Source organism: Notolepis coatsorum, assembly GCF_963971535.1.
Source record: "Notolepis coatsorum genome assembly, chromosome: 17".
Taxonomy (NCBI): Eukaryota; Metazoa; Chordata; class Actinopteri; order Aulopiformes; family Paralepididae; genus Notolepis; species Notolepis coatsorum.
In genome coordinates this window covers 71,550,371-71,567,934 of record NC_140181.1, presented here as the reverse complement: position 1 = coordinate 71,567,934, position 17,564 = coordinate 71,550,371, and the positions used below count along the sequence as shown (strand labels likewise).

The 17,564-nt window shown below is 46.2% G+C and overlaps 1 protein-coding gene across 1 annotated transcript in view; it reads left to right on the top strand.

Moving 5' to 3' along the window:
• kmt2d (lysine (K)-specific methyltransferase 2D) overlaps positions 1 to 17,564 on the top strand; it is an 81,072-nt gene that overhangs the window by 52,445 nt on the left and 11,063 nt on the right. The window contains exons 36-48 of the mRNA XM_084333490.1: positions 96 to 219; positions 752 to 836; positions 932 to 998; positions 1,101 to 1,333; positions 1,441 to 4,557; positions 4,663 to 4,809; positions 11,178 to 11,342; positions 11,461 to 11,608; positions 11,695 to 11,776; positions 11,879 to 12,051; positions 12,779 to 12,903; positions 12,998 to 13,130; positions 17,398 to 17,519. Of these exons, the coding sequence (XP_084189616.1) occupies positions 96 to 219; positions 752 to 836; positions 932 to 998; positions 1,101 to 1,333; positions 1,441 to 4,557; positions 4,663 to 4,809; positions 11,178 to 11,342; positions 11,461 to 11,608; positions 11,695 to 11,776; positions 11,879 to 12,051; positions 12,779 to 12,903; positions 12,998 to 13,130; positions 17,398 to 17,519 (4,721 nt within the window). The remainder of the gene's footprint in view (positions 1 to 95; positions 220 to 751; positions 837 to 931; positions 999 to 1,100; positions 1,334 to 1,440; positions 4,558 to 4,662; positions 4,810 to 11,177; positions 11,343 to 11,460; positions 11,609 to 11,694; positions 11,777 to 11,878; positions 12,052 to 12,778; positions 12,904 to 12,997; positions 13,131 to 17,397; positions 17,520 to 17,564) is intronic.

Here is a 17,564-nt window from a genome sequence, read left to right as displayed (position 1 = left end):
CCGGTAATTAGTATGATCCATCACCATCATTGTTTGTATGTATGATGACATGTTGTTCACAGTTGTCTAACCATATTATGTTTTATTTGTGACAGACCTTGACAAATTTGTTACTGATGACATCATGGATCCCATTGCCAAGGCAAAGATGGTGGCACTGAAGGGCATCAAGAGAGTGTTGGCACAAGAGCCAATTGGTGTCCCCCCTGGCATCAACAGGTACACACCATGGACAGTCGTACGGTTATGCCCCTCTGTCTTGTCAGTGTTATTGATAAAGGACAGTCGTACGGTTAAGCCCCTCTGTCTTGTCAGTGTTATTGATACATTGCAAACAGCTGGTGGTAACATTGTATACTACTGTGATATGTTGTAAACCTCTCACTGCATTAGGGAGAACTGCTTACTGTGACAGTCCTGCATTCAATACAGATCACCACTGACATTTGTTCAGATTCAAATTGAGATATTTAGATGCACAGGAAAGAAGTTTGTGACATTTTGGCCCAGCTGTGAGAATAATTGAAAGTGCCCACAGTTTGAGTTTCAAGATTTACTCGTGCTCCTTTTTAGGATTTCATAAACTCACTCCCTCACACACACCCACAGTTAGCCCCTAGTGGTGGTAGACATGCATGGCACTTCGTGTGACCCGTCACTAGGAATGCTTCGCATATATGACACTTTTTGTCAATTTTTTATTTTTCAAGGTGGTCATTTATATAAATGGTATTATTTGCTTTCTCATCAGACAACAAGTTTCTCTGCTTGCTCAGAGGCTGGCCTCTGCCCCAGGAACGGATCCACAGGGTCAACTAGCATCTGGGCCATCAAAGGTATGTTTTCTCCCAGATTTCAGTGAAAATCATCAGTTGATTTTGATTTGGTTAAGTCTCTTGTCAATGTCTTAACACTTTCTGTCTGTGAACAGGAGGGAGAAAGCAGTGGTCCAGTCCAGACGAGACCTAATCCTCCCCAGTTTGTACAAGGAATCATCAGTATGTTATTCTGAAGCCTTGCTTTTTGTTTTTGAATACATTCCACAAATGTTAGCATAGAATGTCCTGGATTGTTTTCATACTGTTCTCTTCCTTTCCCAGATGACGCGGAACAGCACCAGTATGAGGAATGGCTTCTCCACACACAGCAGTTGCTTCAGATGCAGCTAAAATTTTTAGAGGAACAGATCGGAGCTCACCGCAAGTCCCGTAAGGCGCTCTGTGCCAAGCAGCGCACTGCGAAGAAAGCTGGCAGGGAGCTTGCAGAGGCTGATGCTGAGAAACTCAAGCTCGTCACCGAGGAGCAGAGCAAGATCCAGAAACAGCTTGACCAGGTATGGAGATTAACTTCAACAAAAACGCACCTTCTCATTCACCCACTTATACTTGATAGATGGCTGCTAGGTCCTTGAAACCTAAATTCATTCATCTATGATTCCAGGTTCGTAAGCAGCAGAAAGAGCACACCAACCTGATAGCGGAGTACAGAAGCAAGCAGCAGCAGCACCAGCAGAGCTCGGGTCTTCTGACCCCGGGGCCTTCCAACCAGGGCCCTCCTCACATGCTCTCCAAGATGCCTGGCCAGATGATGATGGGTCAACAGGGGGCTCCAGTGATGGGCCAACCCCCTGGCACGATGCCTCAAGGTGGCATGCCCGTCAGGATGCCCCAGGGGCAGTCCTTCATGGCAGGAGCTCAACCCCAGCATCCTGGAGCTGTAGTGGCTAGGGTCCCAGGGCCTCCTGGTGCATCTGCGGGGTTCTTCCCTCAGGGGGCTGGAATGCAAGGAGCAGACCCCAGGCTCCTTCAAGAAAGGCAACTTCAGCACCGGATGCAGATGGCCAAGCTCCAGCAGCAGCAGCAGCAGGTGATAATGGGTCAGCAGCCAATGCCACACCCAGGACAACAACCTGGTATGATGGCCCAGTCACAGCCCGGCATGATGGGGAACCCAATCATGGCCCAACAACAACAACAACAACCACACATTCAACAGGGAATGATGGCTAACCAGCCCAATCAGCAGGGCGTGACACAGGTGTCTCAGGGTATGGTTGGAGGCCAGCCTGTGTCTCAGCCACCACAGAACCTTATGGGAGGCCAGGTCATTAATCAGCCTCAGGGCATGATGGCAGCTCAGCCTGGCATGATGGGGAGCCAGCCCATTGGACCAACCCAGCAGCAGCAGCATAGGCCTCAAATGATAATGGGCCAGCAGGGAATGGTTGGACCTCCAGGTCACCCTGTCCTCAGGAGTCCCCAGGCCCAGCTCACTCCGCAGCAGCAGTCCATCCTGGCCCAGCGTATGCTTGTATCTCAGCAGCAGCAGAATGCTGCCAAGAGTCTGGCCCAAATACAACAGCAACAGCAGATGGCACAGCATAGACAACCATCACAAGAACAAGCAGGGATTTCTCAACCCTCCACCCCACAGATGGGTTCATCTCCTTCAGCAGGAAGCAACAGTGTCACACCACAACCGCAGGGGGCTACTGAGGGCTTGCAGCAGGGGGTTCCCCAAGACACTCAGAGCTCAGGCCCCAAAGAGGGGGGAATCCTCAGTCCTAATTCAAGAACCCCAACACAACAGAGTGGACCGTCCACTCCCATTCAGATGGCCCAACCAGGCTCTACCGGAGATCAGCAGGTTGATATGGGACAACAACAACAGCAGCAACAACAACAACAGCAGCAGCAGAACCAGATTTATATGAGTCAGCAACAGAATGCTCCGTCTGCACCTCAGCAGCAGTCAGGTTTGGTTGGAAACCAGCAAACCGGTATCCATCCTCAAATACAGCAGCAGCAGCAACTTCAGCTCTCTCTCAAGAGACAAGCCTCCCTCACTGGTGAGAAGTCTGGTTTGGTCACTGTAAAGGAGGAAGGCCAGCAGATGGATTTCTTGACGCAGCAGCAGCAACAACAACAACAACAACAACAACAACAACAACAAATTAGTCAGAATATCATGCAGCAGTCACAAGATCCTAGCATCCAGCAGCATGTGGGCCAGAGCCACCCTGGACAACCTGGTATGCCAGGCCACCCAAGTCCACAGCAGCAAGCCCTTATGGCCCAGCAGCAGAAGCAACAGGCAATGATGGGCATGATGAGAGCCCAGCAGCAGCAAGGAATGATGGCCCAAAGGCCCGGGGTCCCACCTGGACAGATCCGCACCCCGATCAACATTCAGGCTATCATCGCTCAGAACCCCCAGCTCCGTAACCTGCCTCCAAACCAGCAGATCCAACACATCCAGGCAATGATCGCCCAGAGGCAGGGCATGCTGAGGATGTCTATGGCCCAAGGTCAGCCGGGTCAGGTGAGGCCACCACAGGGGCCACCAGGTCATGTGCAGCAGGTGGGGCAGCGGATGCCAGGGATAGAAGGCCAGCAGGTGCCATATGGAGCCCTGGGAAAGCCGGGAGCTGTGGGCATGATCGGGCTTAACAATCCTCAACAGTCGGGTGTGATGGGCCAACAACCAGGGGTAGCTCCTCCGATGCAGCAGATGATAGTCCCTGGACAACAACAACCACAACAACAGATGCACCTTGGCCAGATGATGCAGCAACAACAACAACAACAACAACAACAACAGCAACAACAGCAACAACAGCAACAACAACAACAGCAGCAGATGATGAGAGCCCAGTTACCAATGGCCCGTTCCCCCATGGGTCAAATCCGCGGGCCACCTCAGGGTCGTATGGTCAGGCCTATGTCACCTCGACAGCCCATGGCCAGTTCTCCTGGAGATCCACAGCGTCAGGCCATGGCCCAGGTTATAGGGATGCGTCCACCCACTCCAAACCAACAACAAGCCCAAATGGCAGCTGCAGCAGGCCGCTTGCAGGGCTCTCCGTCCCATGCAGGCTCTCCAGGGGGTCCCTCGTTCCAGAGACTAGAGTCAGGGATGAGCCCAGCCACACCAGGCACGCCTCATTCTACCAACCTTTCTTCTCCGTCTGTTGCTGACGGTGGAGCTGGAAGGGGGAGCCCGTATGGCCACGTCAAGGCATCTCCACTCAGGTCTCCTGGGGCCAAGAGTCCACTTGACCACCCAGGGCTCAAGGCAGAATCTCAGACATCTCAAACAGCCCTGTTCCCTCCCAATGGGCCACAGCAAGGTGAGAATGCCCAGCATCAGCCACAACAACACGGTATGGAGGGCCATGTTCCTCAGTTACATCCTAGCTCTAGAGAAGGGGACTTGTGCAAGATTACCCTTCAGAACATCAAGCAGGAGCCGAGGGAGGTGCAATGTGACAGTGAGCGAGGAGGGGAGGCGCACTCTGGGGCGATAAAGAGAGAGGCCACCGGCGAGCCAGTCAACAACAGTGCTGGCTTTGGGGGAAACATGGGAGGAGACCCTGGGGCTCAAGGCTCCAGGTCTGAGACTGGACAGCAACTACTCCAGAAACTCCTTAGAACCAAGAACCTGCAGCTAGCTGCTCAGAGGCCCTCTGACGGCATCCACAATGAGATCAATGGACACATCAACAGTAAACTGGCCATGCTGGAGCAGAAGCTTCAAGGAACCCCACGCAATATGGAGGCGAGTTTTTCTTTCATGCATTCTTCCCGCTTAGTTTTCATAATGTTGATGTTGGTGGAAGAGTTGGGGAACCCATTTCATTAGTCTTTGTCTTGTCTATTACAGGATCTACAGTCGATCACGAAAAGGTCGCCTGTAGCAAAGGCCAAACGCACCAATAAGACCGGGGAACGAGGGCCTAACTCACGAAAGAAGAACAAAAAAGATGATGTTGGAAAGAGCGCAGAAGCCCTGATGAAACAGCTGAAACAGGTCAGAGGAGAATACAGAATAACAACAGGTCACACAGAAAGGAGGAAGTTGGTAGTGGAGCAAGTACAGCGACAAGAGGAAGTAGTGAGCTGTACAAAGGCTGTGGCCCAGGCTGCCTGTACGTTAATGCCAAGCAAGCAGTGCAAAAATGCTTCCGCATTCGTCACCGCACGCTAGTGCGGTAAAGCGCCCTTCTTTTCAGACAAATGCTACCGTGCGTGCACCGGCGGCGGCGTGCTCGCTCAGGTGCGTGCGTGCGTGCGCCGGCGTGCTCGCGCGAGGTGCCCGCGCATGCGCATGAGATCCGACACGAGCGGAGCTCAATATATATAAGTCACCGCCCCTTATTCAGTATCTAGCAATAGCTCAATTGGCAAGGACACATGGCTGTGGATCCTATGGCTTGTTTGCTGGCGAGTTCGAATCCCATCAAAAATATTTTTTAACGTGATTTTTTTTTAACGTGTATTCTTTCGCCGGCGTGTATTCTTTCGCCGGTTAAGGTTAGGCATGGTTAAGGTTAAGGTTAAGGTTAGGCATTGTTTCGGAGTTGGTTAAGGTTAGAACGGTTAAGTTTAGGCACTGTTAAGGAGCTGGTTAAGGTTAGAGTTTGTCAAAGAGAATGGCAATATAATTTCTATGGTTAAGGTTAGGCATGGTTAAGGTTAAGGTTAAGGTTAGGCATTGTTTCGGAGTTGGTTAAGGTTAGAACGGTTAAGTTTAGGCGTTGTTAAGGAGCTGGTTAAGGTTAGAGTTTGTCAAAGAGAATGGCAATAGACAGCCTATTTCCGCGCGACCTGGGCGCTGGGCGGCGGAAAATGAAAGGCGCATTACTGCATGCCACTACGGTAAATTTTTGCACTGCTTGCTTGGCATAAAGCTACACGCGCCCAGGCTAAGTAGGGACAGTGGATGAACTGGGAAAGTGTAGAGAAGAGGAAGATTAGCTAGAAGGTCCTGTGGAGTATGGAGGAAAGCTGTATACAATTCACATACATACACACCCCCTCTGTCTCTCAGTGTGTGAGGAGGAATTGGTGCTACAGTGTTTCCCACATGATTTTCAGATTTTTTTGTTGTTGTACATTTTAAAGTTAAATGCATCAATCTGGTGCACTTTGAGAGCAAAATAAAGAGGCTAGATCAGGGGTGGCCAACCAGTCAGAGACTAAGAGCCACAAAAAAATGACTGTGGTACCACAAAGAGCCACACCATATACCAGCGTTTCTCAACCTTTTTTTTCAGTCACGGCACCCTTCATGTGTTTATAGGTCTCACCCTCTGGCCTCTGAAGTTGCTAATGTCTTTTTTATTTGGGCCTCACAGGGTTAAAAGTACCCTGTGAGACCCACGGTTGCAAAATTACAAAATCACTTTTAGCCATTTAAAAAAATAATGTTTATTTAAAAAATGTTAAAGGGGAACTATTTTACTATTTCTTTCACTATTTGGGCACTTTTACACAATTCCTGTGAGTCTATGGAACACCTAGGTTTTTTTTTTTTTTAATGCATTGTTTTGTATTTCTAATCAAGTACTAAAAACCGCATTTTTCTACCTCAAGCCGTTTTGAGGCTGGGCTCCAACCACTGTGTGGCCTGGTGCCAACTGCCACATCAACTGCCACATTATTATGCAGCTGAGAAATCTCTGACATCACAGATATGCACATTTTCAGATGACTCAGTTCAGTGAGGGTGAATATTGTGAGAGGAGAATTGGAAGAATTCGCCAATATGAGAATTAGAGACATATATCCTATTAATATAAGTCCACATAGCTAAGAAACAATGGTAAACACTGAAAAAAGCCATTTATAAGATAGTTCCCCTTTAAGCACATGTATAGTCAATTGGTCCTGTTGTTCAGCCTCACAATGCTATTTGATAGTAAATGTGTTTATATGTCCCACCCTCTGGCCTCTGAAGTTGCTAATTTCTTTTTAATTTGGGCCTCACAGGGTTAACCTCTAAAGCCCGAGATATACAGTAAAAGTGTATATTTTCAGCATTATGTTTGTTTACCAATTATTTTAACTGTTATTAGTGAAATATAAGATTATAGAAATCTCAGGGCATTGAGTCGGAAACCGGCGCATATTGACAGGAGGAAGTGGCACAGCCAAAAGTGAGTGTAGTCTTTTGAAGGAAGAGACTCAGGGCTTTCAAATTTCGAAAAACTACCCTACCCAGCTCACACCAGCCCCTGTCAATCATCTGACTTCTGGATTTACTTTTTAATTTCTCTTATTTTTTGGGATTATCTCCCACAAACCTGAACGTTATTGCCATAAAACAGAACGCAGTTAGTTTCTCTACCTTTCTGTGAACGTCTTGCAAAAAACGGTGTTGCAATATGATGAAGAATGGTGGAGAAATTTACATTATAAAAAAGATGGCAGAATTCAGTACTGTATCTACAAAACCTTCTGTTTAATCATCTTCCCTTTATTCATTTGCTTAGATTTTTCAGGTCTGGTCAATTTTAGCATGGTGTTATTTACAGTCAAAGATATATATTTTTTTTAAATAGAATTGATATTCTCCTTTGGTTCATTACAATTTACTCAAGCCTAGTAACAGACACACTATTTCTGACACTGATCCATATATGTCCCTAGATTCAGATACCAAGAACATGCAAATGGACAATTTAAAAAAAAATTGTAAATGTTTATTCTACGTCCTTATGGAATGAGTGACATAAAAAAGAAAAAAAGTAAAAAAAAAAAAAAAAATTATGGATGGAAGAGCCGCACATTGACGGGCAAAGAGCCGCATGCGGCTCGCGAGCCGCGGGTTGGCCACCCCTGGGCTAGATGATGAACTTTGCTCAAAACACAAAATCTACTAGACTAGTGCTTCCCAATCCTCTCCTCGAAGCACCCCAGCCGTTCAATGTATTTGTTAAATTCCACCACCAGCACACCTGATTCAACTTAACAAGCCCTTTATTAGTTGAATCAAGGTGTGCTGGTGGTGGAATTTAACAAATACATGGAACGGCTGGGGTGTCTCGAGGAGAGGTTTGGGAACCACTGGACTAGAGCATACATTTGAGCCATCAAAGAAATTAAGCAAAAGTGGTTACCTGTGTTGAACTGGTTTATTTTTTAGAAAATAAAAAAATATAGTGGATTATTATTACCACTACTACCACTGCCAATACTACTGATACATCCCTATTGGCAAACTTTATATATATAAAAAAAAAAAAAAGACATTTATTATTATTATTTTTTTTAATATTTTTTATTTTTTTTGTTCATTATACAACTGTGGTGGGAATAATTAGACCGCGGGCCGCCACAGTCTAGGTCATTAATGGGAACCCCTGTGCTAGATTGAGAAGAGGCTGTCTCTCTGAGCGAGATCAAATTAATGAAAGTTTACGGTATATAGAACGGACATTCATACACAGCAACGTGCCTCCGAACAAGGTGTGATAAATATAAATCTTTTCCTTGGCATGAAACTGGGAAATAGTAATCAAACCATTAGGGACCTTGCATAAAACTTTGTCTTGAGGTTCCACAAATGTATGTATGTTTTATTTTTTGTTGATTATTAATCTGAATATATAATATTCTGTGACAGCCCTACTTAACAGTAACTGCACACTACGTCACCCCCGAGTGGAACATGGAAAGCCATGTGCGGTTTCATGTGTAATATTGTTGCCATAGGATAACATAGGGAGGTTCGGCATGTGAATATCATGGAGAAGTGGGAGCTAGCATGGAGGGAGGTGGTTCTGGGATGCTGGAACTAACCGTTGAGCCTTCCCGAGGTGTGGTGGGCTTAACTTGAAGAAACACATTTACATTTACATTTACATTTAGTCATTTAGCTGACGCTTTTATCCAAAGCGACTTACAAGTTCTGTACGACAAGCCATCAGGAAGAGCACAACTCTATCAGCTGAGTAACAATGTTCATCAAAGTGTTGAGTGCTACAGTGTAGGTTAGTTTATTAGGACAAGTGCATGACAGTATGGTTAGTTAGGGTTAGATTTTTTTTTTTTTTTTTTTTATTCAGATAATGGTTGAAGAAGTGCGTCTTTAGTCGACGGCGAAAGATTGGACGTGATTCGGCTGTCCTAACTGGGGTGGGTAGTTCATTCCACCATTGTGGGGCAAGGACTGAGAATAGGCGACTTCTCTTTGATGACCCTCCCGGAGCTTGGATAGGAGTAGGTCTGAGGCGGCCAGAAGATGCAGAGCGTAGGGGTCTTGAGGGTGTGTAGTTAGAGACCATTGACCGGAGGTAGGCGGGAGCAGTTCCCTTTGCCGCACGGTATGCTAGGTCAAGGGCCTTGAAGCGGATTCGTGCAGCAATGGGGAGCCAGTGCAGGTCCCTAAGAAGTGGGGTGACATGGGCCGACTTCGGTAGGTTTGAGATCAGGCGGGCCGCTGCGTTCTGAATGAGTTGAAGAGGCTTAGTGGCAGTGGCCGGGAGGCCAGCGAGCAGTGCGTTGCAGTAGTCGAGGCGGGAGATGACTGTTGATTGGACGAGGAGTTGGGTGGCTTCTTTTGTCAGGAAGGGGCGTATCCTTCTGACGTTGCTCAGGAGGAATCGGCAGGTTCTGGTTGTCGCTGCGATGTGAGCAGAGAAGTTCAACTGGTCGTCGAGGACAACACCAAGGTTCTTGGCGGTCGGGGACGCGGTCACAGCTGCATTCTCGACTGTGATGGAAAGGTCGGTCAGGGGGGAGGATTTGGCCGGCAGGTGGAGCAATTCTGTTTTGCTTAGGTTCAGTTTGAGGTGGTTGGTCGTCATCCAGGCGGAGATGTCGGACAGACAGGCCGAGATCCGCTCAGAGACGTGGATATCTGAGGGAGGGAAGGAGAGGAAGAGTTGAGTATCGTCGGCATAACAGTGGTAGGAGAAGCCATGAGACGTGATAATGTTACCCAGTGATTTAGTGTAGAGGGAGAAGAGAAGGGGTCCTAAAACCGAGCCCTGGGGGACACCCGTCCGCAGGGGGCGGGTGGCCGACAGGGTCCCTCTCCATGACACTTGGTAGGAGCGGTCATTGAGGTATGATGACAACCATGTCAACACCAGTGAAGGGAGGTGCCCACTTGATAACTCTAGTGCAGGGGTTCTCAAACTTTTTTATACCACGACCCCATTTGACGTAGGAATTTTTTAATGTATCGCGTAATTTCAATGTGGAAATAAGGAATATCAAAATAAAAGCACACGTTGTTGAACTTGATCATGCATATTTATTAGAAAATGAAATTACAGCACTATATCAATGAAATTAATTCATATTATCAACAAAAGCAACGAAATTGTTTCTGTATACACATTTATAAAACGAGGCATATTTAGCCAAAATATGTTGCCAGAACATGAAAAGAAAATGCGCTCATGTGCGCTTTGGCGGAGATCTGCTGCTACTCTGAAAATCCGGCCTTACAGAGGTATGTTGATGAGAAGGGGACAAGCTTTCTCAGCGCAGCATTACACAACACTGGGTACTCATTCCGGACTGATATCCAGAACTTTGTGAGGGCCTGTCCAGTGAACTTGACTTTCAGTAGCTCGTCACACGAAAGACGAATTACCCCAAAATCTCCGCTGTCACTAACGGAGTTTCGTAATCCAGCTCATTATCAGCACATTTCTCTGCCAATCGGTTGTTTTTGTCTGCAAGGAAAATCTGCGCTTCTTCTCTGAGTTAAAAAAGGCGATTTAATACTCTGCCTTGAGATAGCCACCTCACTTCAGTGTTATGTGCAGTGCAGAGCCCATTTCATCGCGACCAACCGGCACCGCTTCTGACAACAAACCTATCCATTGCGAGTACAGGTTACACACAAAAGCCCACACCCCCGGCCCCCTCCCACGATTATACATGTGCAGCCTGTAGTGAGATGTGTATTGGAATACTGTGTGTCAGCCTCCGTTGATGAAGGGGCGAGACATGGCAAATACACACAGCTGCCGGGTGGAAAACTCGATCGGAGTTATTATTTTTTTGCCAATGCACGACCCCACTGTCACCTACCTGCAACCCCACTTTGGGTCGTGACCCGTAGTTTGAGAACCACTGCTCTAGTGATATGCTGGCTCTTGCTGTTTTTGTTGCTTTTGTTGAAGCCTTCCCAAGGTGTCGTAGGCCTAACTTGAAGAAACACCAATGAAGGGGGGTACCCACTTGACAAACCTGGTGATATGCTTTTGGGCTTGCTCTTGCTGCCAGATCTATCTGCATGCTAGGTTGTATGTGACGGCCATTGGGTGTCTTCATTGAGCGTTTATCCTTATTATTTTATTATAGTATAATTAGTACTGTAAATAACTGTTTTTATTTGGTGAATTTTGACTGTCTGATTAATGGTAATTTCCCCCCCAGGGCCTTTCTCTGCTGCCCTTGATGGAGCCCTCCATTACTGCCAGTCTGGACCTTTTCGCCCCCTTTGGCAGCAGCCCAGCCAATGGCAAGGCTCAGCTCAAAGGCTCCTTTGGAAATGCAGTGCTGGACAACATCCCAGACTATTACTCCCAGCTTCTCACCAAGGTAGCGCTCCACTACAAAATGCACCAATAATTGGCGTTTTGCTGTCCGCTCATCGATCATCCTTGAATAGGAATCGGTCTGCTGCCTTTTCTAACGATGATGCCCCGTGTCTTTACAGAGTAACCTCAGCAACCCACCGACACCTCCATCCTCCCTGCCCCCTACACCACCACCCTCGGTGCAGCACAAACTGCTCAATGGCGTGACCGCTGTGGAGGAGCTGTCGGAGGGTCAGAAGGAGACGGAGACCACTGAGGACGCTATAGGTAAGCCCTGAGTCATGTAGCCTCTTCTCCCAAAACCCACGTGCCACTTGATTAGGATGTTAAACGCTTTACACTTTTGTCCATAGATTCTGTTACAGAGGAGGTGAAGAGCGTGGACATTCTCGCAGCTCTGCCCACCCCACCGCATAACCAGAACGAGGACATCAGGTACAACATGGAGCCTGTCATGATTGTTGATCTGCACTGTGCCGGAACCCCTCTGTTAAAGCTGAGCGTGCTCTAACTTCTGAAACGTGTTGCCCCTCCCAGGATGGAGAGCGACGACGAGGACGCTCCGGAAAGCATCATCCCGGCGTCGTCCCCAGAGAGCAACGTAGGCGACGAGACGCCACGCTTCCCTCTGCTCCGGGAGCCCAAGGAGGAGGAGACTGAGAGGGCGATATCCCCCATCATCCCCCTCATCCCTCGCTCTGCCATCCCAAGTGAGAGCACAAAGACAACATGCAGCAACACGTTGATGAAGCCACACAGAATTGTTTGCGTAGTTGTCTCTTCCAAAGTGGCGGCCTGTAACCATTGGTAACCACTTATGAAGGAAAGTGTAGTTGTTGACTAGAGCAGGTAAAACATTGTAAAAGCACATTACTGCCGCACTGCAACTTGCCTACAAGATCCAGTAAATTATAGATTTTCTGTTTATATATTTGTCACATATCAACACTTGATAACAGCTGCTGTTATTTTGCACATAGCAACTGTTGTTTCTTCCAACATGGAGGAAAAGTGCGTATTCTAAACATTCCGGTCAAGGCCTCTTTAATCGACACATTTCCAAGACCTGTGATATGAGTATTCTGTTGTGCTGCTAACGGACAAATCTTTAACAAGGATACTACCATGGATGAAAAGCTTGGTCGCATGGATTGAACTGGTCTTGCACAAGTGCCTATGAGCCGCCTCTAGGGGCAGGGTGGCTAACCATGAATCGCTCAGTGAGGTATTGAAAGGAGGTGCTCTGCATCTCATTTCCTTGAGTTTATATTATATTGGGATGTTAAATGAGATGTGGTTTTTAATAGAAAACCGGTGTTGCCTCCAGCTGTTGCATTCCACCCGTACCTTTCTTAAATGAGATGTATGCTTTTAGTTGCGTGTAGCCGTCAGACATGTTAACGCATGAATACGCTCTGTATGTTTTCCTTTGTCTAGCATTCCCAGACAACAAGCCATTCGAGGCGGCCGACGGCAAGGTAGTTTCCACCTCCGCCCCCTGGGACAAGGCCAAGAGCAACGAGGTGTCAGTCACCTTCACGCTGTCCTCTGCGGCAGCCAAGGTACTGCCTGATGTGATCACCACGTACGCTTCTGCCTCCATTTCCTATCCGCTCTATGCAACGTTTACACTTAACCTCTCGTCTCTTGTCCCAGAACCTCAACCACGTGATGGTGGCCATGGCCCAACTGCTGCACATCAGGATGCCAGGCTCCTACGAGGTGACCTTCCCCCCCAGCCCAGGCAGGCCCGGCACCGCTGGACCCGGGAAGAGCCCTGAGCAACCAGGTAGTTGCATCTTATAGATATACATCTATAACGTAATATAATGATGTCCCTATAGACATCATTATATATATATTATTCAAGTTTTCACTGATTCATTTAATTTCAAACCTTCATTTAGGTTTGGCAACTGAGGTTTCCCTCATTTACAGTCACGTCGAGTGTACATACTGAATTAAGCAAAAAAAAATAGAAATCATATAAAATCACATAGCATATAAAATCTTAACAATAAGACAAGTAAGGATAACAATCAATTAAAACATGTACAACTTGATTAACAATGGTTGGAGATCAATGTTTTAAACTGCAACAGAGGGGAGAATCTCAAGCTTTAACTCTTTGGACGCCACTGACTTGAGCATCGTTTGTTCCTACCACGCCGACGCTTGTCTAAAAGATAGGAATAAGTGGCAGTGTTTGCAGGGCTATATATATATTCTATATTATAGCTATGGATACAATACTATGGCCTATTTGACATCAACTATCTATCGTTCAATATGTGAAAAAGAATAAAAATTTTCATCAATACGTTCGCATGTTATACCGTGGTGAATATAAGTATAGTTTTAGAGTGATCCTTTCTAATCCCAGAAAACGACGATATACAGCAAAACGTGAATTTCACTAAAAGCGTTGCCCTTTCTCGCCTGCCGTTTCTCGCTTTGATCGTCACCAACGGCATACGTTGTGGAGTAACGTTACACACACACATTGCGATCGAGGTGAAATCATGGTTGGATCAAAGCAGGATTGATATAATTTAGTCCTTACCTTCACTAGGAGGTACCCCAAAAAGAATATTCCAATTGTCTGATCGCGAGTCCAAGTACTGGTGTCCATCGTGTCGCCAACATAATCCACCACAACAGATGCATCGGGGGCATTTGACGCTTCTCAATGGGATCGGGATACCCGCTCGCCTCGCCTGACAAAGAAAAGTGCGCCCGGAGACATTTGATCGTTGCACAGGCCAAGATATAAGGTTTCAAACGGTGCTCGATGCTGCCACCTGGGAGGATGCGGCCGGTATTGCACTTTGGCATTCTCAGGATGATGTTAACCCTGAGTCCGTGTGCCTGTAATGAATGGAAATATCGAATAAAATAAATAACGATGAAAACCCGACTACTCGGGTCTGGCGCTGAACGGTCGGCGAGATAACCCGACTATCCTCGGGTCTGGCGCTGATTGAGTTAAGGACTGTTGGAGTTCATTCCATGAGCTAGGGGGCATCATAGCAAAATGCAGATTTACCCTGTTCTGCGAAAACTCGAGGGACCTTAACACATTCCCTGCCATGCAATTTGAGCATCTTATACCATTCTCTGCCAGCACTGTAAGTCTATGGAGATGTTCACCTTCTTTGCAGGGCTATAACTTTTTTAATTGTATTGCTAAATTGACATTACTATGGCCCATTCAACATCTATTATCCATCGTTCAGGATGTAGGAACGTTTTACTTTTTCATTCATACGAAAATACCGTCTAGAATATAAATATGTTTTTATCGTTTTCTGCAGTAATTCCTAGAACGTGAGATATAGGCATAAACGCATATATAGATTATCAAATGCCGTTTGTTGCCGATCCACGCTATATAAAAAATTTCAACTGTACATGATCCTAAACGTTATGACGACTGATCATGCACGGATGAACGGAGGGGGGGGGGGGGGGGGGGGTCGTTTATAATTCTGTGATCGTCGTTAAATGCTTTATGTAGTATGGGTGATATATTGATCAGAGCAGTTTGCATGGATAATAATAAACAAACGGGCTGAAAGTAACGTCAGCGTCCTCTTACCGTTCGACGATGAGACTGAAGGAAAAAGATCCCACTTATTTGACGGCGATCGCCTAAATCCATTTCCGGTTTGTATAATCATAATACACGGCCAAATTGTATCGATTATTGCGTTATGGCAGCGATCGCTACACACGGACGTGTGTCTACAGTCCCGCAACAATATGCGAGTGGCCGGACGCATTTCGGAGACGCACAGAGATCGACTCGTCCATTTCCGGTTTGGCAACTCGCCGATCATCCACCAGGGGGCAGTATTGAAGCGTTGCAGAGTTGTGCCGGCTCACACTGCATCAGACCAGGCTCCGTGAGTGAAATATGAATAACATGGGCGAAAAAATTTAATATGATCTCAATAACGTCGTACGCCGTGGATTGGCAGAATTAGCATGAACTTGAAACACGTTGTACAACGTTTTTGGCGCAGGATGTGTTAAGGACCTGCCAGTCACTAGAACGGGTTACATAGGTACCAAAATTCCATTCCAATAATGATGTAGTATAGCTAACTAACTTTTGTCTCAAGTTTGGCACTTGAGACTAAACACATTATAATATATCCTATATATTTTTATATGCATTCCTCTTGTTTCTTTGTTTACATACATTGTTTACAGCTTGTTATATTATGTTTTATTTTGTTTTCTTTTTTTGTGGCCATCTTGGTCTATATACTTATTGTCAAGTATATTATATACTTACTTATTGTTTGTGTCTTGTAAGCCCATATGGGCTGGGCATACATCTGTATGTAAGACACAAAAATAAAAAACATCAATCAAAGGAGGTAGCTTACCAACAAGGCCCTTAAAAATGAACGAATACCAGTGTTTGTTGCACCTGTCCACCAGCGAGGACCAACCAACCTTCTCATAAAGGACACAGTGATGAGTGTCGTATCTATCATTAGTGATGAATCTGAGGGCAGAGTGATGGACAGAGTCCAGGGCCCTCATTTATCAATGCTGCGTACGCACAGATGTGCGTAAACCGTGCGTATGATAATTTCTAAGCAAAGTGTGGGATTTATCAAAATGTACGTGTGCTTGAGATTGTGCATATATCTACGCACAGCTCAGACCGCACGTACATGTCACCAAGCAGTACAATATGAATACTGCAACAGACACGAAAATAAACTTTCATGCATTAGTTTCAACACTGACTTGTTTGGACCCGTAATTCATTATAATTAAAATAGAGACATGACTGTAATTATTGCCAAACCCTATAAATAGCATTTAGAATAGGTCTTTCCGAATGAATGCAGCATGGATAATCTTGCGTTATCGGAAGACTTGTCACGGATATGGCAAAGTTTGCAGAGTTTGATTTGATTTGAGAGAGTAGAGTCCGCTACCCGGGACACAAATTGGAGCAACGCGCACGAATGCCATCACGTGCACATTCAAGTCCTTTCCACGCTGGGATTCTTCTCCGCGTGAGATTGGATATCGCTCTGGCATTTCCCATCGGAGCAATAGAATGTGTACCCATGTATAGCTGTCAAAGTTCCATCAATCAACAAATTCAGTTATGTGAATAGAAAGAGATTCTACTCGGTCAATGTACAGATAATCTGCTGATAGTGCAGAACAGTTCTGTGGGCCTTTGTGTCCATGGAGACGCTGTTGAAGACTGGTGGCTTATTGGTGAGCGTTACCCATTCAGGCCTAATTTTATTTAATTCAATTGTAATGTTATTACTTGGGTATCTGTAATTAAAATATCACTTAAATGCAGGTGATCGGGGTTATCCACTGAAGCCATAGTTAATGACTCTGAACGACCCAACAGGAGCGCAATTATAACGGGCTCACGTGCCGCACAAGAGCCATTTAGAGCGCAGTTGGTCTGCTTGTTTTGGCACGGGGGGGGGGGGGGGGGCAGATGCAGAACACCCACCTCCAAACGCGATTAAATATTGTTTCAAATATTCTGTGTCACTGTCATGTTTCCAAATAAGATTGTTCACGGAAAATGCTGTATACGTTCAATTTGTTGGTTAGACCTCTGTGATCAATCTCGCTCTGTGAAGCTTCTCATAGTTCGCTTAGTCCATTATTTCACATTTCATGGACATGGTTCATTACCATATATGGTTAATTAGGGGCGGTTCTGTATGCAAATGCTTACAATCATGCACAGGCATAGACGGTAAGAACATTGGTATTTATCAACACAGAGTGTGCGTACGGTTGATAAATCCTGATTTTTCTGTGCGTAGAGACAATCTAAATTCCGTGCTTAGGAACGAAAATGGAACACTTTCTACGCATTGTTGATAAATGAGGGCCCAGGGATTTAAGGGTTGAGGCCGCAGCATGCCTATAAATTACATCACCATAGTCCAGGACTGATAATAAATCTGCTTCGACAACTCTCTTCCTACTAATCAAAGGAAAGCTGCTTCTGAATGATGAGAATGAGGACCTAATGATGTTCTGGTCGTCTTCAGGGGCTGTGAATACTAAGGACGAGGCTTCACCCAGCCAGGACGACTGGCTGCGTCAGTTTGACGTGTCCCTACCGGGCTGCACACTGAAGAAACAGGTGGACATCCTCTCGCTCATCAAACAGGTCAGATTCCATGTCTAATTGTGTTTTGTTCATACTAGAGATGTG